The 23,404-nt window shown below is 41.4% G+C and overlaps 1 protein-coding gene across 1 annotated transcript in view; it reads right to left on the reverse strand.

Moving 5' to 3' along the window:
• pip4p2 (phosphatidylinositol-4,5-bisphosphate 4-phosphatase 2) overlaps positions 1-23,404 on the reverse strand; it is a 75,057-nt gene that overhangs the window by 40,146 nt on the left and 11,507 nt on the right. Inside the window, exon 2 of the mRNA XM_080194392.1 lies at positions 5,774-5,922. Within this exon, the coding sequence (XP_080050518.1) occupies positions 5,774-5,922 (149 nt within the window). The remainder of the gene's footprint in view (positions 1-5,773; positions 5,923-23,404) is intronic.

Below are 23,404 nucleotides of genomic sequence, written 5' to 3' on the forward strand. Positions count from 1 at the left end.
TCTTCAAAAAATTCAATCAAGTTGGTGAGACCTTAAGGAGATCTTATAGAGATGTATAAGATAATGAAGGGGATAGATAGGGTAGAGATAGTGAGATTCTTCCAGCTTAGAAAGGATAGCAGGACTAGAGGGCACAGCCTCAAGATAAGGGAAGGGCAGTTCAGATCGGAGTTGAGGAGGAACTTCTTCACTCAAAGGGTGGTGAATCTCTGGAATTCTCTGCCCATTGAAATGGTGGAGGCCACCTCGCTGAATATATTTAAGTCAAGGGTGGATAGGTTTCTGATAGACAGGGGAATTAAGGGTTATGGGGAGAAAGCAGGAAAGTGGAACTGATCCACTTCAGATCAGCCATGATCTTATTGAATGGCTGGGCAGGCTCGAAGGGCTAGATGGCCTACTCCTACTCCTATTTCTTATGAGACAGGACCTTCCCCATACAAAACCATGCTGCCTGTCACTAACTAATCCATTTTCTTCCAATTGGGGCACATATCCTATCCTTCTGTATCTTTTCCAAAAGATTTCTAGGGTTTGTCTTTTAATTGACTATAATTCTTTACTCAAAAATTTTTGTGAATCTAAGATTTAGGGCTTTTTTCCTTGGAAACCTGATCAGTTGAGAACAGCAAAAACTATACAATATCTGCCAGGAGAGGCAATTCTGAACAGTTTTTGTTTAAATGAAAAGGCAAGAATAGGTAGTAAATATGTCCCAATGTACACACTGGAAATCCCAAGGAAGTGAAAGTTCACAACTTGAAACCAACCAAAAATTGCCACGTTCAGTCTTGACAAAAAAAAATTGACTGTCAAACTTAAAATGGACAAAAGCTGTTGTATTGTCGGTCATGTACAAACCCAGCATACTAGAATCTGGCGTAGCACAAAGAATCTCAATGCTGCAGAATTGATTAAGGAATTAGATCAGCACAGCAACAAAATGAAAAACACAAGTTACTGATTGCATTGCTGCCTGAAAATTGCCTATGTTGAAAAACTGCAAACAATTTAAAGGAATTAAATTTATTATGCTATACAATACTCTACCAAGTTACGCAATCCAATTGATGAGTCAGTGCCGATGTTTAATTACCCAGTGTAGTCACTAACTACACTAGGGTAGTTAGCTAGGTTCACAGATATAGTTCAAGAAACTAATGGGAAATTAATTTTAAGTTGATGTGTTTTAGAGGAATTAATTATGTTGATGTTTAGAGATAAAATACATGCAATCTTGAGTATACAAAAACATGAACCCACAGACACCAAGTTCATCACGTGCTCTACTACACTTCCAGATCATTCACCAACATCTCTCTTTCTCTCAACTAGTCAACCCTTCACTGAGTTCACTTCATAGGCACCACTGGTAAGGTGCCTTCATCTTAAACTGTAGAATGTCCTCCCAAAAACTTCAAATTCCCTAATTCTCTTTCTTCCTCTCAGCATTCCATAAAATCCATCTTTTTGATCAACTGTCTTGACATGCGTGTGACTTGGCATCAAACTTTATCTGATAATGTTCCTGTGAAGCATTTCTAGCAGTAAAAGCACTGACAAAGTTTTGTATTGTCCGAGCTGCCATCTTTTAGATGGGATGTTAGATCGAGATCTATCTGCCTGATCTAGTCAATCAGATGATAAAAGATCATGTTACACTATTCAAAGAGGGGCAAGGAATTCAGCCGATTGGTAACCTTTGAGAGAAGAAAGTCAAAAATACATTAACTGATCATTCTCTCACTGCCGGATTGTCTGCAGAAGTTTGACCGCATTTTATAATTCATTGTATTTGGAATGCTTTAACGAAACAAAGAAAAAAAAAGGTAAAAACAACAAACTTGCATTTACATAACATCTTTCACATCCATAGGGATCTCCCAAAGCGTTTCACTTCCTGGCATTGGAGGTTATCAGCACTTTCGTAACTGTAGCGAAATGCAGCAATTTATTACAGCAAGGTATTATAAATTGCAATATAAATCGCTTTTAGCGATATTTGGTAGAGACAAGTATCGATCAGAATATTTTCAAATATCACAACATGGTATGACTCTCACCAACTTTTACAGGTGTGCCGAAGGAAGCATTCTTTCTGGTTGTATCACAGCTTGGTATGGCTCTTGCTCTGCCCAAGACCGCAAGAAACTACAAAAGGTCGTGGATATAGCGTAATCTATGACACAAACCAGTCTCCCACTCATTGACTCTGTCTACACTTCCCGCTGTCTCGGCAAAGCAGCCAGCATAATTAAGGACCCCACTCACCGCAGGTATTCTCTCTTCCACTTTCTTCCGTCGGGGAAAAGTATCAAAGTCTGAAGTCATGTACCAACCGACTCAAGAACAGCCTCTCCCCTGCTGCAATCAGACTTTTGAATGGGCTTACTTTGCATTAAGTTGATCTTTCTCTACACCCTAGCTATGAGTGTAACTCTACATTCTGCACTCTCTTGTTCCTTCTCTATGAATGGTATGCTTTGTCTGTATAGCATGCAAGAAACAATACTTTTCATTGTATACTAATACACGTGACAACAATAAATCAAATCAAAAGTAATGACATGGAGTCTTCATGTTGATTTAAGGGGTTAGTTTTGAATCAGTTTAACATCCTTTTCAACAAACTGCACCTGCAGTCTTGCAGTACTCAATTGAAATGTTAAGTCTCTGAGATTGGGCTTGATCCATGATCTCTCAGCAGCAAAAAGCCCAAGATCAGCCATGATCACATGGAATAAAACAGCCATCTCAGGCAGAGAAGACTCAATAACCCATTTGGTCTACTCCTGCTCCCAATTCTTGTGTTCTTGAGAGTGTCATCATTATAGATGGTAACTCTGGTATGTTACTGGATATTTGATGCTCCAACATTGGCTTTTTTCTTTGCATTTTGGAGTCTTTGTGCAGAGTTTTACGACCTTGCTTGGGCGAGGCTCATACAATCCCGCCCGAGGCCAATGGGGAATTCCATTCTGCAAGCCTCGCACTTGCTGATTCCGGGACAGGTGAGGCGGTAAAATTCCAGCCTACAAGTGCTTTCTCATATCACCACTGAATGGCCGAGCAGCAATTTTAAGATTATGTCCTATTATTCTGGATATCCCCATCAGATGGAATAGTTTCTCTGCATCTACCCTACCAAATATTGTAATCACCTTGAACACCTCAAATAAATCACCTCAAGTCTTCTATCAAGAAACACAAGTCACCAAACCGCTCTCAATCTCACACTAGTCTGTGTGACTTGCTCTCATAGTTTAACTCACTGACCCTTAGTATCATTCTGATAAATCTGCACTGCACCCCCTCCAATGCCAACATTTCCCTCCTAAGGTTCAGTGATGTTGTCCAAATTGAGCTTTGGACCTTTATAGTACAGTTTCTGCTCCTTTTGTATTCTAGCCTCCTAGAGATGTTTCAGTTACATCTTCACATATTTTTGTATCTGTCTACTAGATCTTAAAAGTTTGTATACATGGCCCCCTAAAATCTCAACTCTTCTACAGCTCCTATCTTCTTACCATTTAACAAATATGCTGATGCATCTCTTGCACATTCAAAATGGATGACCTCAGACTTTCCAATTCAATCTACTGCAGTTTTGCCCACTCATTTGAATTTATCAATGTCCCTTTGTAACTCTCTGCTCTCACCTACATTGGAATACCGTGCCACCCAACTTAGCGCCATTGGCAAACTTGGATACACAGCTATTTCTTCGTGAAACTATATACGGCACTTGGGACATACTACCTGGAAAGAATTAGTCAGACTCAAAAGAAAATTGAGGGGAAGGTATTATGTACACCCACAGAAAATAACATGTTAGCGTGTGTCCCCCCCGAGTAACATGAGCGCAATTTACATTTTTATCTTGAAACAAATGTATTGCGGATTAAATTATTGCTCCTTTGTATGATATTCTATTAAATTGTATGCCAATTTTGTGGAACTCTACCACAAAAGGAAGGACGCGGAGACTCTGGAGAGGGTGCAGAGAAGGTTTACCAGGACGTTGCCTGGCATGGAAGGACCGAGTTACGAGGAAAGGTTGGAGAAACTGGGACTTTTCTCCTTGGAAAGACGGAGATTGAGGGGAGACATGATAGAGGTATATAAGATACTGAAGGGAACAGATAGAGTCAATAGTGAGAGGCTGCTCCCTAGACTGGGTACAATTACGAGAGGTCATGATCTAAGGGTGAGGGGGGAGAAGTATAATTTGGATGTGAGAGGAAGGTTCTTCACGCAGAGAGTCGTGGGGGTATGGAACGCGCTACCGACTACGTTGGTGGAGGCAGGAACGTTGGACTTGTTTAAGGTTTACTTAGATAGACACATGAGCGAAACAAGGATGGAGGGTTATAGTAGGGGGTATTAAATAGGGTCAGAGCCTTGGGAGATACCGGAAATGCAGACTTATAAGTTAACGTTTTTGTCTTTTTATTCCGCAGGTGGAGGTCCACCTTGTTGTCAAACAAGGGGCATGCACACGGTGGGTCGTGCGTGGGCTGCTCTTGGAGGTTCCGGGAGTGGCCTAGTACTTCGTGTCGGTGTGTGTGCTTGATCCTGGACCGGTGGACGGGCACCGCAACAGCTCAGTGACTTGCACTGCTAGCTGTGCAGATACATGGATTTGGGCCTGTGTCTGTGGGAGTTTGTGCATTCTCCCTGTGGTTGCGTGGGTTTCCTCCGGGCGCTCCGGTTTCCTCCCACACCCCAAAGATGTGCTGTTAGGCTGATTGGTTTTACCAAATTGACACTATTCTCCCCTGAATCTGGCTAAGTTAGGGGTTCCACTCGCAGACACGCAGGGCAGGGTAAGTGTAGGAGGATGCGGTGGCGCAGGCTCATTGGGCCAAAGGGCCTGTTTCCCTTGCTGGGTTGTTCTTTGTAAATAGGAAGAAATTAAACAATTAAGTGTCAATATTCTTATTCTAAATGAAAAAAGTCTATCAATGGACATGATCTTACAAGGTCACTAGACTTGCAGTTACTGTAATTACTATTTTTATTTTAGCTGCCAAATTTATACAAGGTAAAAAGGATATAGAAACTGATAAACACAAGGAACAGTGTTCCTGATAGATAGTTCTGATAGACGATGCTTTGATAAACCACTCTATCCTTTATCATTTCCAAATTGAAGTTGTATCCTTAATTGAAAGGCACGTAAGAACTGAGGTTTTCCAAAAGAAACTGGATCTTTGCCTGCATCCACCTCGCTTCCAGATATATATTTTAAAAATGGGAGATTTGATGTACAAAAATAAATTGTGGGTTCATTTTAATATTAATCCTAAGAAACTACAGCAGCAGCTTCCGCACATACAAAGAGCTGCTACTGCGAATACTGATTTCTGGTCATGGAACATAGACAAAGGAAATTCCAGATGAGCTCTAATATGGGCTTGTAAATCCTTGCACAGTTTATAACAGACCATTAGCAAAGATTGTAAAGGAAACTTTGTTACGTGTAGTATTTTAAAAGAGTATTATTTCAGCATCAACTTACTCAGAATATTAGCAACACAACTTTCACTCAAGAAAATCATTCCAATTATCTTTACATGTTCATGTTCCATTTAATAAAATCAAATCCATAACAAAAATGCAAAAATAGAAGAAATTGTTTATTTTGGAAACCGTAAAACAATTTAATCTTCAGTGCTTTTGAGAAAATTAAAAACTATACACATATCCAGGCAAAACTGCTCTTTATTGCATGCTACTGCTAGTCATTGATTTATATAATAGATATTCTTACCGTGGCTTCATTACAAACAGTGCATTTAACAACATGCTGGTGGAGCTTGCCCTCCAAGTTAATCAGGGATTGGCACACACGACAGTTTATTACTGGCACCCCTCCAACATCAGGACTAGCCACTGGGCTGTAAGGAGGTGGGAGCTCTCCTGTGAAGAAAAACACCAATTGCAAAATATTAAAATGTTTTACAATAAATGTGTTAGTGAGGGATCACTTTGGGACCAGTGACCATAATTCCATTTGTTTTAAAATAGATATGGAGAATGATAGATCTGGCCCAAAAGTTAAAATTCCAAATTGGGACAAGGCCAATTTTGATGGTATTAGACAAAAACTTTCAAATGTTGACTGTTGGCAGGTAAAGGGACAGCTGGTAAGTGGGAGGCTTTCAAGAGAGTGTTAACCAAGGTTTAGGGTAAGTACATTCCTTTCAGAGTGAAAGGCAAGGCTGGTAGAAGTAGGGAACCCTGGATGGCGCGGGATATTCAGGCCCAGGGTATTCAGAAAAAGGAGGGATATGACATGCATAGGCAGCTGGGATCAAGTGGATCCCTTGAAGAGCTTTGAGGGTATCAGAGTAGAGTTAAGAGAGAAATCAGGGGGGCAAAAAGTGGACACATGATTGCTTTGGCAGACAACGCAAAGGAGAATCCAAAGAGCTTCTACAAATACATAAAAAGACAAGAGTAACAAAAGAGAGAGTAGGACCTCTTAAGGATCAAGAAGGTCTTCTATATGCAGATCCACAAGAGATGAGTGAGATCCTAAATGAATATTTCTCATCAGTGTTTACTGTTGCATGGTAAGGAACTTCGGGAAATAAATCGTGATGCCGTGAGGAATGTACATATTAGAGGTGGTGGTGCTGGAAGTCTTAAAGCGCATCAAGGTACATAAATCCCCAGGACTTGATGAAGTGTATCCCAGGACACTGTGGGAGGCTAGGGAGGAAATTGCAGGTTCCCTAGCAAAGATATTTGAATCATCGACAGCCACAGGGTGGCAAATGTTGTGTTTAAAAAGGCTGCAGGGAAAAGCCTGGTAACTACAGGCCGGTGAGTCTAAGATCTGCAGTGGGTAAGTCGTTAGCAGGTATTCTGAGAGACAGGATCTAAATGCATTTAGAGGCAAGGACTGATTGGGGACAGTCAGCATTCATCTGAGAGTGGAAAATCATGTCTCACAAATTGAATGAGTTTTTTTGAAGGGGAAACCAAGGTAGATAGATGAGGGCAGTGCAGTTGATGTTGTCTACATGGACATGACCTTTGACAAGATACTGCATGGTAGGTTGTTGCCCAAGGTTACATTTCACGGACTCCAGGATGAGGTAGCCAAATGGATACAAAATTGGCTTGATGTCAAAAGACAGAGGGAGGTTGTAGAAGGTTGTTTCTCGAACTGAAGGCCTGTGACTAACGGTGTGCCTCAGGGATTGGTACTGGGTCCACTTGTATTTGTCATTTATATTAATGATTTGGATGAGAATTTAGGTGGTATGGTCAGTAATGTGAGGTGATGCATTTTGGGATCGAATCAGAACAGGACTCAGTTAATGGTGAAGTGTTGGGGAGAGTTATAGAACAAAGAGATCTAGGGGTACAGGTTCATAGCTCCTTGAAAGTGGAATCACAGGGGGACAGAGTGCAGAAAGTGGCATTCAGCACGCTTGGTTTCATTGTTCAGAACTTTGAATACAAGAGTTAGGACGTCTTATTGAAATTGTACAAGGTATTGATAAGGCCACACTTGGAATACTGTGTGCAATTCTGTTCACCCTATTATAGAAAGCATATTATTAAACTAGAAAAAGTACAGAAAAGATTTACTAGGATGCTACCAGGGCTTGATGATTTGAATTATAAGGAGGCTGGATTGACTGGGACTTTTTTCCTTTGAGGCTTGGGAGACTTATGGGTGATTGTATAGAGATTTATAAAATAATGAGGGGCAAAGATCAGCTAGTCAACATCTTTCTCCAAAATGTAGGGGAGTCTAAAACTAGAGGGTATAGGTTTAAGGTGAGAGAGCAGAGATACAAAAGGATGCAGATGGGCAGTCTTTTCACACACTGGGTGGAGAGTGTCTGGAACAAGCTGCCAGAGGTAGAGGTGAGTACAATTTTGTCTTTTAAAAAGCATTTGGACGGTTACATGGATAAGATGGGTATACAGTGATATGGACCAAATGCAGGCAATTGGGACTTAGTGCTAAGTGGTTAAAGAAAAAACGGCAGCATGGACAAGTTGGAACAAAAGGCCTGTTTCCATGCTGTAAACCTCTATGACTCCATAACAACGGGTTAGTGGAGTTAGTAACTTTCAGCAAAGGTTTTCTTTCCTGGGCTGATCTAACCTTGGGATATCAATGGAGTGATGGAACTGGCTTCAGCAACCTTGAACCAAGGAAGGGAGGAATAAAAAAAGCCAGAGTTTGCGCTCTCATTGTTTCAATGTACCCGTTTCTGAAAGTGTTTTATGGATGCTAGTGAAGAACACTATTACGATTCAGGTTCAGCAAATGAATGCCAAAACTGTCATTTTAACTGGGAATCAATCTCCTGAAACATTGCTCAAGGCAAATTCTGAATCAACCATGCCACAAGCAGCAGCGTGTTGGTGGTCAGGAGGAGGACAGGTTGACAGAGTAACTGCGAGCATGCATGTGCAGCAGACTGAAAGGTTCCACCCACATGAGGAATCAACACATCGCTGAACAAAGCAAGCTCCAGTGAAAAAAAGCGAGAAAAACTCAAAACCAGGTTCTGGTTTTCTTGTCAGGGACAAGTAGTTATCAGACAAATTTACAGTAGAACATTGCAAGTGGAAAGCTTTAGAAGTTTTTTTTATTATTTAATATTGAAGGATGCCAATTTCCAATGTGAGACTTCAAGTAGAGTGCAGCAGAATTTGCATCACCTGCAGTTGAGGACTCAAGACTCCACTGGGACACAGCATGGTACAAGGCCAACCAGTGGAAATAGTTCCTTTCCATCTGCCCCATCTGTTCCCCACTATATCTTGGGGACTTTGATCAAATCATCTTTAATTTCTAAATTTCAGCAATTTCAACCCTAAGTTATAATGGTGTCACTTTGTTGTTAAACTCATGTGGTTCATCTATCATTCTTATAACCCTAAACCACAATCCCTCCAAGGCTATCTTATCTTTCCAAATATGGTGCTCAGAATTGTTCACTGTGGCCTAACCAGAGCATTGTATAGCTGAGGCAAGACTTCTGTTCCTTTGTGGCTCTGGTCCTTTAGATATGAAGGAATTATGCATTTGATACAAAATCCACAGTCCCAACAGTTACACCAGATTTGCACCCACCAATATCTTAATGTATTGACTCCAATCAGAACTGGTGGGAACACGAAGGCCCTTCATTGGCACTGGGTTGCAAAATGTGCTCCCTAACAACCAGAGGAACGATGCCAATGGTGCTACAATAACCATCTCTACTTCAGGCCAACTATGCAAAGGAGGCAACACATTATTTGTCAAAATAAAAATGTTATCATAGAATCACAGAATTCCTACAGTACAGATGAAGGCCATTTGTCTCATTGGGTATGCATCAACCACAATCCCACCCAAACCCTATCCTCGTTACTCCACATATCTACCCAGCTAGTCCCCCTGACATTAAGGGGCAATTTTCCATGGCCAACCTAACCCACACACCTTTGTTCCTCCTTTCAGTTTTGCCTACAATCCACCTCCCCACAACCAACTGTGGCATACCAATGATTCGTTCCAGACTAGGAAACCTAGGACTTGAAGTGTGCAGAGTCCCCACCTCAGTTAGGCCCTCTTGCCAATACTGGCTTTGTAAGTGGTGAACAGAGGTTTGCACCAAGAACTCCAGGATTAGCAATGGGTTGGCCTAATTAACTAGCTGCTTTTTCCAGGTTCAACCCAAGGAAATTCAAGGCCGAGATAATTTTAATTACAAGGTGATACTTCATTACATCTGCTTACAATAACATCTTTCAACCCATTTGGCAAAACAAAAACCTGGTTTTATCACTTGTGTAATTTTCAAAGGCATATGGATGCAAGTTGGGAGAGGGGAGTGTGCAACAGGACCTGGGTGTCCTTGTGCACCAGTTACTAAAGGTAAGTATGCAGGTGGTAAAGAAAGCAAACAGTTTGTTGGCCTTCATTGCGAGAGGTTTCGAGTACAAGAGCAGGGATGTGTTGTTGCAATTATACAGGGCCTTGGCAAGACCACACCTAGAGTATTGTGTGCAGTTTTTGTCTCCTTTTCTGAAGGAGGATATTCTTGCTCTCGAGGGAGTGCAGCAAAGGTTTACCAGACTGATTCCGGGGATGGTGGGACTGACGTACGAGGATTGGTCGAGTAAGTTAGGATTGTTTTTGCTGGAGTTCAGACAACTGAGGGGGTGATCTCAGAGACTTATAAAAATTCTAACAGGGCTAGACAGGGTAGATGCAGGGAGGATATTTGGTGGGGGAGTCCAGAACCCGGGGTCACAGTCTGAGGTTTCAGGGTAGACGATTTAGGACAGAGGGGAGGAGACATTTCTTCACCCAAAGACTGGTGAGCCCATGGAACTCATTACCACAAGAAGCAGTTGATGCCAAAACATTGTACGTATTTAAGAGGCGGCTGAATATAGCACTTGGGGGCGAATTGGATCAAAGGTTATGGGGAAAAAGGATTAGGCTATTGAGTTGGATGATCAGCCACGATTGTAATGAATGGCAGAGCAGGCTCAAAGAGCCAAATGGCCTCCTCTTGCTTCTATCTTCTATGTTTCTATAAATTATAAAACTCATGGGTCACAGGACCTAATATTTATATACTCAGTTGGACTGTCCCAGTTAATTTGTTTCAGAAAGAGTCTCATTGTTAACATAAAAATACATGTATAAAAACTGATAATAAAGCATGTTCCCTAACTGGCTGGTTACTCTGTAGAAGTAAGCAAGTTTTGAAGGGAGTGCTGCTTCTGCAAAATAATGTGTTTGGGAATCCATTTCAAAAATCAATAAATAAATGAATATCAAATTTATTACAAATAAATCAAATTGTTGGGAAGTTGTTACAACATTGACATGAGGTTCAGATAATATACTGGACCTGAAAAAATAATTGTGAATGCTATCCAAACTCGGAATTTATTCTCATTGTTCAAAGTCTGCTGACTTTTGTTATAAAACACATTTACAACACCTTCCTTCCTTTATTTGCTAGTCTTGTCTATGAAGGCGATTGAGGATTATAGCGATAAGCATAATCACAGATGATCACCAGCAAAGCACTGTGGCTTGTGTCCTCTTCTGACCATAGGTGTATTATTTACAAATTGCAGGAAGTCAAGCTAAATATTAGATTGATAGTCTGCAAAATATATACCCAACTGCCTTCATGGTAAAGTACAAATTACAAGACATTTTTCCAAGTGTAATGACCATTATTTGATTTGAGAAAACTAAGAGGCTCCCCTCTTGTGCCAGCATATGTTGTTCATTCTTAATTCTCCCGGACAAGATGGTGATCAGCTGCCACGTTGAATTGCTGCAGTCCATGTGTTGTAGGAACACCCCCAGTGTTGCTGGGAGGAAGTTCCCGGACTCTGACCCAGCAATAGTGGAGGAATACCGATACAGTTCCACACGAGGATGGTGCCAAATATGCCACTGCGGTGTGAAGGGCAACTTGCAGGTGGTGGTGTTCCCATGCATCTGCTGCCCTTGTCCTTTGGATGATGGATGTTGCATGTTTGGAAGGTGCTTTCAAAGGTGTCTTAATGCAGATGTTGAGCAGAGAGCATCATGTTTAAGGTAGTGGATGGAGTGCCAATCAAATGAATTGCTTTGTCCTGGCAGATGTCTCTTACATGTTGTTGGAGCCACATTCATCCAGACAAGTGGAGAACATTCCGTTAAACTCCTGATTGTACCTTGGACAGGCTTTGGTAGCTCTGTAACCACATTTATATGCTTGATCAAGTTTAAGTTTCAGGTCAATGGTAACTGCAAGCATTTTGATAGGTGGGAGACTCTAATGGTAATACCAGATTCCCTTTAATTCAGTTGGTCATTGCCTGGCACTCATATTGCATTACAGTTACTTGCCACTTGTCAGACCAAGCCTGAACTTATACCTACTTATAATCACCTCATCTTTGTCTTTTGCAGTCACACCTTATCCACCAAAGTTGATCATGAAGAAGTTTATGGAGCCACGTCCTTTCATTTATTGTCTAATCATTATTTTTAAATGGAAGACAGGGCTAGAGAACTTCAATCCACTGGCTTTGGGACCACTTGTTGTTCACACAGCCTGCTCCTTTGGCATTTAGCACATACAGGTAACATTGTGTTATGGTTTTACCAGATTGGTGCCTCATTTTAAATGATGCCAAATATTGCATCAGGCACAGCCCTCCACATACCCCATCAAATTGGCACCACCACGTTAGTCTTGGACTGACTGCACATCTAGACCAGATTGGGTAGAACGCATTTAGATTGAAAATAAACAAATTAAAAAAGAGCAATTTAGAAAAAAGTTGTAACATGGTTTTCTCAAGCATCCCGGAAAAAAATAATTTGAACACTGGAAGCTAAACTACCACACTCTTAACCAGAATGAGTTTTAAAAGCCTTCGGCCTCAGGGTCTGCTACATTTGCAGGTCGGGTCTACTGACCCTGATGACTCCCTCCACAAGATATTTCACAAATTAGCAGACTCAAGGTAGAAGATGCATGATTGTTAAAAGGGAAATTTAAAGCAAGGCTATGCAAGTTGGCTGCAGCCTACAATGTTGAATGCATCCTTTGATGTGCCACACTATAATAGAAATGTTGAACTGGTACAAATCAAACAAAGATTTGTCTATCCAAATCCCTGCAAGTAAACAGAATAAAAGTTGACTGATGCACTTTTCTTTGTTGTTTCACTTCCCACACCTAGTGGTGCACAAAGCAGATTTTAACCTGTTCCCATAGCGAGGTTTTTTGTGGAACAGATCACTAGCCTGTAGCCAGAGGCTTATTGATTGAGGGTGCCACTCTGTATCAAGCATGGCTGACCAGAAGTCACTTCCGCTCTTACCGCAGGCCGTTGGCTTGTTGGAAGGATTCTGCAGGTTTATACTTAACTTGTTTAGAAGTGTTACCTCCTCTGTACACCCCTCTAGTATAGCATCACATCCTTCCTATAGTGAGGTGACCAGGACTGTACACAGTATTCCAGCTGTGGCCTAACCAAAGTTCTGCACAGCTCCAAAATTACCTCCTTGCCCTTATACTCTATGCCAGAATTGACAAAAGCAGGTGTCCCATATGCCTTCTTAACAATCCTATTCACCTTCATTACCACCTTCAGGAATCTGTGAACAAATGCCCCAAGATCCACCTGTTTGTTTGAGCTTCCTAGCATCCTGCCATACTCCCTTTCTTATTGTTACTTCCAAAGTACATCACCTCACACTTATCAGGGTTAATTACCATCTGCCAATCTGACCAGCCTGTTTATATCTTCCTGTAATCTACCAACAACTTCTTCACTATTAACCACCCTATCAATCTTAGTGTCATCTGCAAACTTACTTATCATTCCCCCCACGTTATGTATTGGGGAGGAAGAAAGAAGTTGTGGCCAGTGTCAACAGCACCAAGGCACATTGGTGGGCACTGCCGGGATCACAAGTAGGCCTAAGAAGGCAGCCCATGGATCCCGCAGCAAGTCCTGGGTCTTGGGCAGTTAACACAGCAGGCAGGTAGTAAGAAGTCAGGGCTACTACCTTCCTCCACCAGCAACCCCCTCTGCCAGATAGTAACTCCCTTCCTTCCCACTCTTCGAGAGGTTTTTTTAAAAACAGCCTGTCCAATCCTGCCAAACATATAATGGGATGGTCAGCATATTGTTGGGATCAATTGGCTTGTTAACAAGCTGAAATGACCCCTAGTTATTTATTTAAATACAGTGGGCAGGCTAACAATTTTGGCATCTGCCCTATTTTACATTCACTTCCCACCCCCTCACTCCTGACACCGCTCCAAGACACACCAAGCAAACAAACAAAATCCAGCCCAATGAAACAGTGGTTAACATAGAGCTACAAGGTATCTGGAGAATAATTTTCAGAGATCTAGTTAGCAAGCAAGCAAAAAAAAAAATCAGCATGGGACAGAAAGGCAGCACAAATTCAGGAAGAAGGGTCATGTTTAACTATCCTGCTGGAAATTTTCCAGAGATCACTAACATCAAGCAGCAGCAAATACAGTTAATTTTATATACGTGCGTTTTCAAAAGAAGCTTTTTGGCATGATTCCACAACTGTTACAGTAAAAGTCACTAAAGGAAGGGTGCTACAGCAACAAGAACTATTAAATGGGTAAATGAAGCAGCCATTATTTTGCACTAATATGTCACAAAGAGGTTTGGGCATTTTTTTTGTGGTGGTATTGGTTCAGTGAGAAATGTTGGCTAGGACAGTGGGAAAACTCCCAGCTGTTCAGAGTTTTGGCACAGGGTATTTTAGTGTCAATCTGAACAGACAGAACCTCAGTTTAAAAGCCTCACACAAACGATGGCAATGGTGACCACATGTATTTTTGTGATATTGCACAACTGTTAGCAGATTATATGCTCAAATCTTAGTTATTTTACACTTCCTTCTTTTAGCTGTGATACATGTACCCCAAATTCTTATGCCTTAAGGAGCATTTACCTAACCCGGGTGTCTGGGCAATTTCATAGCATGCACGAGGAAAGGCAGCTTTTATCAGCTGTTGGTTTAACATCACAATCTCATGCAATCTTCAATAACTTAATGTATAATACTAGAGTACACAAAGCACTTGACAACCAATGGATTACTTCTTAAGTGCAATAATCGCTGTTGTTCAAGTAATATTTCTTAAGTAGAGATTATTTTCCTTTGCCGCTATCTACAGAAGGTATAGCTCAAATATATCTCCTGACAGACTTCAGACAGACTGGTAAATCTCTTCAGAAAAAAGCTGGGAACAAACAGATTAAACTGGCTATTAAATTCAAAAAGGTTATAAAGTACCTTTCAACAAGTATCACCAAGATTTATATTTGGATAACAGGTTTGAATTTTTCTTCAGACATCTGGCCCCAGAAAAATCAATGCTTCAAGTTAAGCTGGTTGGAATTTAGCCCATAATTTTTTTTTTATTCTTTCATGGGAATGTCATTGGCTAGGCCAACATTTTTATTGCCCACCCCCAATTGTCCTCAAGAAGGTGACAGCAACCTGCCTTCCTGAATCACTGGAGTCCATATTTTGTGGGTATAACCACAGTGCTGAGAGAGAGGGGGTTCCAGTATTTTGACCCAGCAACAGTGAAGGAACAGTGATATAGTTCTAAGTCAGGGCAGTGAGTGGCTTGGGGGGGAGAAAATTGCAGGTGGTTGAGTTCTCATGTATCTGCTGCCGTTGTCCTTCAAGATAGTAAAGGTCAAAGGCACTTTTGAAGGGGCCTAGGTGAGTTGCTACTGTGCACCTTGTGTATGGAATACACTGCTGCTACTGCATGTCAGTGGTGGAGGGACTGGACGTTGGAGGTGATAGGTCGGATCCCGATCATGCTTTATCCTGGACGTTGTCAAGCATGTTAAGTATTGTTGGAGTTGCATTCATCCAGGCAGGTAACGAATACTCCATCACATTCCTGACTTGTACCTTGTAGGTGGTGGACAGGCTTTGGGGAGTCAGGAGCTGAGTTATTCTCCACAGGATTGCCAGCATCCAACCTGCGCTTGTAGCCCAGAATTTATTTGGCTGGTCCACTTCAGTAACTGGTCAATGGTAATCCTGAGGATGTTGATGGTGGGGGATTCGGAGATGGTTATGCCAGTGAATGTCAAAGAGATGGCTAGATTCTCACTTGTTGGAGATAGTGACAGCCTGGCACTTTGTAGTGTGAAGGTTACTGACCAATTATTAGCTCAAGCCTAAAAGTTCAGGTCTTGCTGCCTATGGACATGGACTGCTTCAGTATCTGAGGGGTTGTAAATGCTGCAGTCATCAGTGAACATCCCCACTTCTGACAAGAAAAGGTCATTGATGAAGCAGCTGAAGATGATTGAGCCAAGAATACTACCCCAAGGAACATCTGCGACTGAGATGACTGATCTACATCTTCCTATTCACTAGGTATGACGACAACCAGTAGAGAGATTCCTCCCCAATTCCCATTGACTCCAGATTTGCTCATTCAGTCTAGTGCTGCCTTGATGTCAAGGACAGTCAGCTCACTTTTATTTGTCAATGCTTGCATTAAGGCTGTAATGAGATCAGGAGTGGATTGGACCTGGGGGAACCCAAACTGAGTGTTAGCAGATAGGTTATTGTACCAGGATAGAAGTAAACCTAAACCTTGGATACATTTATGGCATCCAACAGCTTCTGAACCAGAAACTGCGAACATCATCAACCTCACTAAGTCAACAAGCAGGCAATCAACAAGTCAGCCAGATAGTAACTTGGGTCAATATACAACTAGGAAATAGGTAGCAGAAACTATTCAAGGTGAATAGGTATTAACAAACAAGGAGCCCAGAAGGAACATTGTTCACATTTTAAACACAACATAGCAAATCAGGAAAAGCTCTCCCAGTTATAATTCTCAGCTCAAGCTCAACTAAAACAAAAGGCAGATAAAGTATAGTTCATAGAATCATAGAATCTACAGTGCAGAAGGAGGCCATTTGATCCATCAAGCCTGCACCGACAACAATCCCACCCAGGTCCTGGCTTACCTCTGTAGCCCCACATATTTACCCTTCCGATCCCCCTGACATTAAGGGGCAATTTATCATGGGCCATCAACCTAATCCTCACATCTTTAGACTGTGGGAGGAAACCAAAGCCCAGAGTAAATCCATGCAGACATGGGGAGAACATGCAAACTCCACACAGACAGTCACACAAGGCTGCAATTGAACCCGTTTCCTGGCATGGTAATGCTGCAGTGCTAACCACTGTGCTGCCCATAGTTGTTATTCCATATGGGACCCATTGTAATGCCTGCAGTTCTGGTCATCCAATCACAGAAATAACTGTAAAGTACTTGAAAGAGTACAAAGGTGGACAATGGAAATAATCGGAGGCATCTAGAATTTAAACATATGAAGGAAAGATTAAGGAAGCTTCTGAATAAGGAGTAATTAAGTTTATAGAAAGGGAAGCAAGGAGTGATCATAAGCAGGTCAAAATATAAACTTCTAGAGATTCAGTTGTAGTTAAGACACGAGTAGCAGTTGAACCCCAAGATTAGAATACTACCTCAGAACCAGTGTGATAACTTTTTATAGAATTGACATTGACCTAGTGGGTGTTTATATGCCAAGAGCAGCTGTTGGTACACTTCAAGTTGCTATCCAGTCTTCAAGTCAACAGATGTAACAACTGTGGCTTGCTACTTACGAGCTTATCAATGGCTGACCTTAAAAAGGTAAATTCAGTGCTTCCATAGCAAAAAGAAAAAGGGACCATGGTTCAGCAGATTGGGCTAGAATACTGTGCATGGATTATCCAACCCATGCCCCCTTCAAGAGTGGCCCTCCTCTGGGAGGCCTGAGCACTGAAACTACCCACCAGGGTTTAGAAAATACCTCCCTAAACTTCTTCACTTCACCACTGCCCTCTCCTACGCTGGAACCCAACTTAAAATTCATTGCTTGGGCCCAGTGGTTCCCAACCTTTTAAGTGTCATGGTACACCTCCACACTACAAAAAGAATCATGGGGCGCACATCGGCTCCATTCTCTCCCCACAAATGCCCTCAGACCTGCTTAGATTTTCCACCATTTTCTGTTTTTCCTAATTTGTCTTCTTCCTTTACTTTGCTTTCTTACTGCCCATAATCAATATGTTCTGTCGGGGAAGGGGATGTGTTTTTTTTGCACTTGGTGTGCATTCCAATTAAACAATTCAGCAGCAAGCTTTCAGAAATTTAAAATAAAGATTATTTATTCTCACATATTTGCTCCTAATTAACTCAATGTCACACACTCGGTCTCATGCCTGCACATACATACTGCACATTTTAAGATTAGAATTAATTAATTGATGGTCTTTGAAAGCAAAGGGTTCACAGCAGGTTGCAAGGTTTCTTGTCGGTGAATATCTATGAGGTTTATCCTCAGGTGAACTTGGAAACTGGGACAGGTTAAGTACTTTGAAACGAGCGGCAAATTATCAAACAGCCAGAGTCTGGTTCTTGGACTGGCTGATGACTGATTGATCTGCTGGGTCCTGGGGTAATAAGGCTGCTGAGCCTAAAACCAGCATTAATCATACGATCACTGGGTTAACACTTCTGAGGCCCACCCATTCTGGTTTGCAGTGCAATGACAGAAGATAACCAAAGTCAATGGCAGTTAGCAGGCCTGCACTGCATGCAAACAAAAGCTAACTTTGTAATTTGCCACATGGAATGTGTAGGGTTCACTCTCAGTTTGGACTTCATTACAGCTGATGGAAAAATGCACAGTGGTCCTCACAGAGTCTTATGGCAAAAGAAAGCATTCAGCAGATTAGCTTGAAACTTTGAGAAAGCAACCAGAAGAAGGGACTGAGGCATTGCATGAAAGCGGTAGTAAATAAAAGTTTTACCTTGGAACTGAGTAGTAATTTTCAGAGAACTATGGCATATCTTTGAATGGTCCCAACAGAAATAAATAACTTCAATACGTCGTAAATAAGAGAATTCTGGGGTAATTACTATAAAACTATGTTCCTTCATTTTTGAAAATATGACTTTTTAACTTACAACTGATTGGCAATATTGTACACGAATGTCCCCATTCAATGTCAATGCTTTATTAGTGGAAGATGAGGTAACTGGTATGAAGTTAAGGGCACAATCCTGGAAGAATTAAAAGATGTAGCAAGACATTTAGGTGTGAAGTTCTGCCCAAAAGCAAGTAAAATGGAAGTTTAAAAATGTAAAGCATCTAGTGGTGGAAATTGAGGATACAAACAGATCACAGTGCAGAAGAGGCCCTTCGGTTCAAGTCTGCATCAACACACGAAAGGCTCTGACCTGCCCACCTAATGTCATTTGCCAGCATTTGGCCCATAGCCTCGAGTGTTATGGCATGCCAAGTACTTATCTAGATACTTTTTAAAGGATGTGAGGCATCCTGCCTCCATCACCCTTCCAGGCAGTGATGTGCCCCTCCAGCACACTCTGGGTAAAAAAGTTTTATCTCAAATCGCCCCAAAACCGCCCAATCCCTCACTTTTAATTTGGGTCCCTTTGTAACTAACCCTTCAACTAAGGGGAACAGCTGCTCCCTGTCCATGCCCATCATAATCTTGAGGGGACAAGTTAGCAGCAAAAAAATTAAAATTGGAGCAGCATAAAGTGGAACTGGAATTTGAGGACGAGTGTGATAGAGAGGGGGTGACAGGAAAGGGAAAAAAAAAGAGGCAGGAACAGGAAGAGAAGAGAGAATTCCAAAGAAAGCAAGCAAGAAAGGCAAATAAGACTACATGAACTGTGTAGAGACAGGCCGAGGCAGGGTCAAGAATACTACTCCCAAAAAAGTTAGAGACAGTTTAGAGAAGTTTAAAAGGCTGGAGAAAGCGAGCAGGAATCTGAGGAATTCAGACATCCTACAGGACGTGATAGAAGCCATGGAGTTGGAGTGACTGAGGAAGAGCTACTGGGACTTAAAAATGCCAAGGGTAGGCCAGCAGAAGTAAAGCAGATCAGGACAGAATCCATGGAAGTTGTGGTAGCTAAAGGAATGGCCATTTGAACTTAGAAGAGCCAAACTCAGACCAGCAGTAAAAAGAATGAAAATACAAAGTTAAAAAGGATCAGTCGCACATTGGTTCGCACTGCTGCCTCAATGCCAGGGATTTGGGTTCAATTCCTGCCTCTGGTGACTGTCTGTGTGGAGTTTGCATGTTCTCCCCATGTCTGCATGTGTTTCCTCCCACAATCCAAAGACGTGTGGGTTAGGTGGATTGGCCATGCACAATTGCCCCTTAGTGTCAGAGGGACGAGCAGGGTAAATACATGGGGGTTACAGGGATAGGGCCTGACTGGGATTGTTGTCAGTGTAGGTTCAATGGGCCAAATGCCTACAGTGCAGGAAGAGGCCATTCTATGAATCTATGACCAAAGGCATATCGGTAGGAGTGAAGAGAAAGGAGCCAGTAATCTGTTTAGCTGACACCTATATGGCAGATTTAAATGGGGGCAAAGGGAATTCCCAAACAGACCAAGAAAGACTAAGGGTGATGCCCCACTCAGCTGAAGAGATAAAGGAGCAGAAGCTGAACATCCACCTGGGGGTATGGAACATGCGCATGGAATTCCCATTCCCAAAACGAGGGAGAGAGAACCTATGCCAAACCAGGAAACACTTATTGAGATCACAAGGGAAATAGCAGTCAAACTCATGAAGGGTTAACCACTGATGAGCAAGGAAAACAGACCCCACTAAAAATGAAGTACCAGATGCAAAACCAGATTTCTCACAGGAGGTAAAAATTCAATTGCAACCCATTAACTTCCTAGCAATCAGATTTGTAAGTGTGGCTGGTTAGGAGATAATAAACTTCCAGGTTATAGAGGTGGACAGAAAAAGGTTAAAAACAAGCTGAGGCGACCAGGCCAACAATCTGTTAAATACACATTAAAAGCTTCTGTGCTAAACATCACAAAAGGAGGGGCCAACAAGCAGCAAGGAAAATCCCTACAGGTACAAAAAAAAAACAGCTTGGCTACTACAAGCAATCCGGGAGCTAACAGCCACAAAAACCCTTAAACGATACATATTCCAGCAACAAGCAACACTTACCAAGATTACTGACCAAATTTTCTGTCATGCCTACCAACAAAAAAAAAGCAGCAAATTCAAAACCCTGATATGCCAGCCTAGTATTTTCAAATTAAGACAGGTTTTTTTTGTAACCAACCAACCACCAGAAAAAAAAGAAATAACACGTTACCCAGGGCCCAACTCATTTTATTTCTTGTGATACGGAGGCGTCACAATTTATGCCCTTCATTTTTGAAAATATAACTTTTCAACCGGCTAGAAATTCTGTAATTTGAAACGAGACAGAACTAACTACTTAAAATGTAAGGCCGCCTTCCCAGGAGAAGGTGATAAACAAACAAGCTTGCAGGCCCATCGACAGTCATCACCATGAACTAGACATAAAAATACAAAGTGCTGAATACTGACATGATGGCTGCCAAAGGCAGACCCACCAAAACCCCTCAGAAATACACAATGGGTGAGGTATAATAGAACAGCCTGAAGTTATTGCATAGGTAACATCAAGACATTTTTCAGTGGAGGAATCAGACTGAAAAAGAGGTGCTCTCTCTCTCTCAAGAAAAGTGTGCATCGTTCAGTTCAAGACGACAACCATTAGGAATATATCAGTTAACCCAGATCTCATAATAACTGCAACACCATCTAAACATGACCACATCCAAGAAACCAGCTAACCTAAAACGTAGAATCATATAGCACAAAAGGGGCTCTTTGGCCCATCGCATTTGCTCCAACACATTAGAAACACCTAAACTCCCACCTAATCTCATTTGTCAGTACTTGGCCCATTGCCCTGTTGATTACCTGCTTGTTGACTTAGTGAGGTTGATAATTTTCACAATTTCTGGTTCAGAAGTTGGTGGATGCTATAAATGTATCCATGGTTTAGCTTTAATTCTATCCTGGTACAATAACCTACCTGCTTACATTGAGTTTGGGTTCCCCCAGGCCCAATCTACTCCTGACCACATTACAGCCTTAGTGCAAGCATAGACAAAAAGTGAGCCAACTGTCCTTGATGTCAAGACAGCATTAGACTGAACGAGCAAATCTGGATTCGATGGCAATCAGAGAGCGGGAAGTGGGGAGGAATCTCTTTAGTGGTTGCAGTCATACCTAGTGAATATGAATAGGAAGATGTAGATCACTCATCTCAGTCCCAAACGTTCCTCCGGGATAGTATTCTTAGCTCAAGGATGAGAGACAACTAGCCTCTACCATCTTCCTAGTTCATTCCTCCTCATGTGGTCATAACAGAAGTAAAAAAAATGAACCTGACTGTATAACATACGCAGATAAAAACCATATTACTAAATTAATAACGCTCATTTTAAATCTTTATATACAGTGAAGCTTTTGTTTAAAAATTTTAAATCTTGTAGTTCCATTCATTAAAATTAGATGTTCAGTTTTAAAACTTAGTGCCATATTATAGAAATATAGATCATAGCACAGTAGTGAAAAAAATGTCAAAACCAGCTTTACCCACAGCAGAACAGTGCAGATGATGGAAATCAGAATTAGAAACAGCAAAATCTGGAAACATTCAGAAAGCTAGGCAGCATCTGTGCGGAAGGGCAGGACTAATGTTATTAGTCAACCTTTCATCGGAACACACATGACAAACAATCATTGACCTGAAATGTTAGCTCTACCTCTTTTTCTCTGACTGACCTGCTCTTCTAAGATTTTTCTGTTACTTAAAATATTCAGCAATATCCACTTTTCTTTTCTTACTTAATTCACTCAGTTCACCCTCAGGAGTAGCCATGCTGAAAAACTCTTTCTCCAAGACATATTTTATTTTGTTTCTTTTACCTCACTTGCCTTCATTGTGATTTGCCTCATGTTTTATCATGCGTTTACTAAAACCTGTTTCACAGACACATCTTTCTTCGAAGCAACTCTCTCTGGCTTTGAAGCATTTCGGACTTCCCTCACTGCAGCTCAGGGTCCTGTAACATACACATAAAATGCCTACTTCTCAGCATCTATTTCCCATGTTTGGCAAGTGGGATGAGGAAGTGGTGGTAGCATTGCTGACAAAAAATGTGAATAGCATTGACATAGCAACCACATAATTCTAGTTTGCATCTATTCTTGCCGCTTCCAACAGGAACTCTGGCTATCTAACTCAAGGCCCACTCAAAGTCTGAATAGTTAGGTACCACACTTTCAGATGAGAAAGCAATAGAGAAAACCCAGAAAAAAAACACAAGAACTGTTCCATGAATGAGTACCTTCCTTTTGTGTGTACATTAATGGGAACCTTAGTTACAGTGAGAGAAATGTGAAATGCTTCAAAGAGAAGGTTAAGAGGAGATTTTAAGAGAGGTATTCAAAATAATGAATGGTCTGGACAAAGTTGATAAGGAAAGGCTGTTATAACTGGTGGAAGGACCAAAAATAAGAGAATACAGATTTAAAGTAATTGGCAAAAGATGAAATGGGGGAGGTAATGAGGAAGAAATTATTCATGCAGCAAGTGGATTGGATCTGGAATGTACTGTCGCAAATGTGGTAGATGCAAGTTCAATTGAAGCATTCAAGAGGAAATTTGAGTATTTATCTGAAAAGCATGAATGTGCTGGGTTACGGGGAGAAGATGGTACTAGATAAATTGACCCTATGAAGATCTGATACAGATACAACATGCCAAATATACTTCTGCGATGTTGCAATTCTGTGAAGAGTTCAATTCCACTGCTGCCCCAGTTTTAAATACAAACGGGGTGGTCGGGATAGAAACGACACCTGAAAACCTCCATAAAGTTAAAGCTTTATAGCTCTCATTCATTTTTAAGGAAACTGG

The sequence above is a fragment of the Carcharhinus amblyrhynchos genome, chromosome 8, assembly GCF_965287045.1.
Source record: "Carcharhinus amblyrhynchos chromosome 8, sCarAmb.v2.hapA, whole genome shotgun sequence".
NCBI lineage: Eukaryota > Metazoa > Chordata > Chondrichthyes > Carcharhiniformes > Carcharhinidae > Carcharhinus > Carcharhinus amblyrhynchos.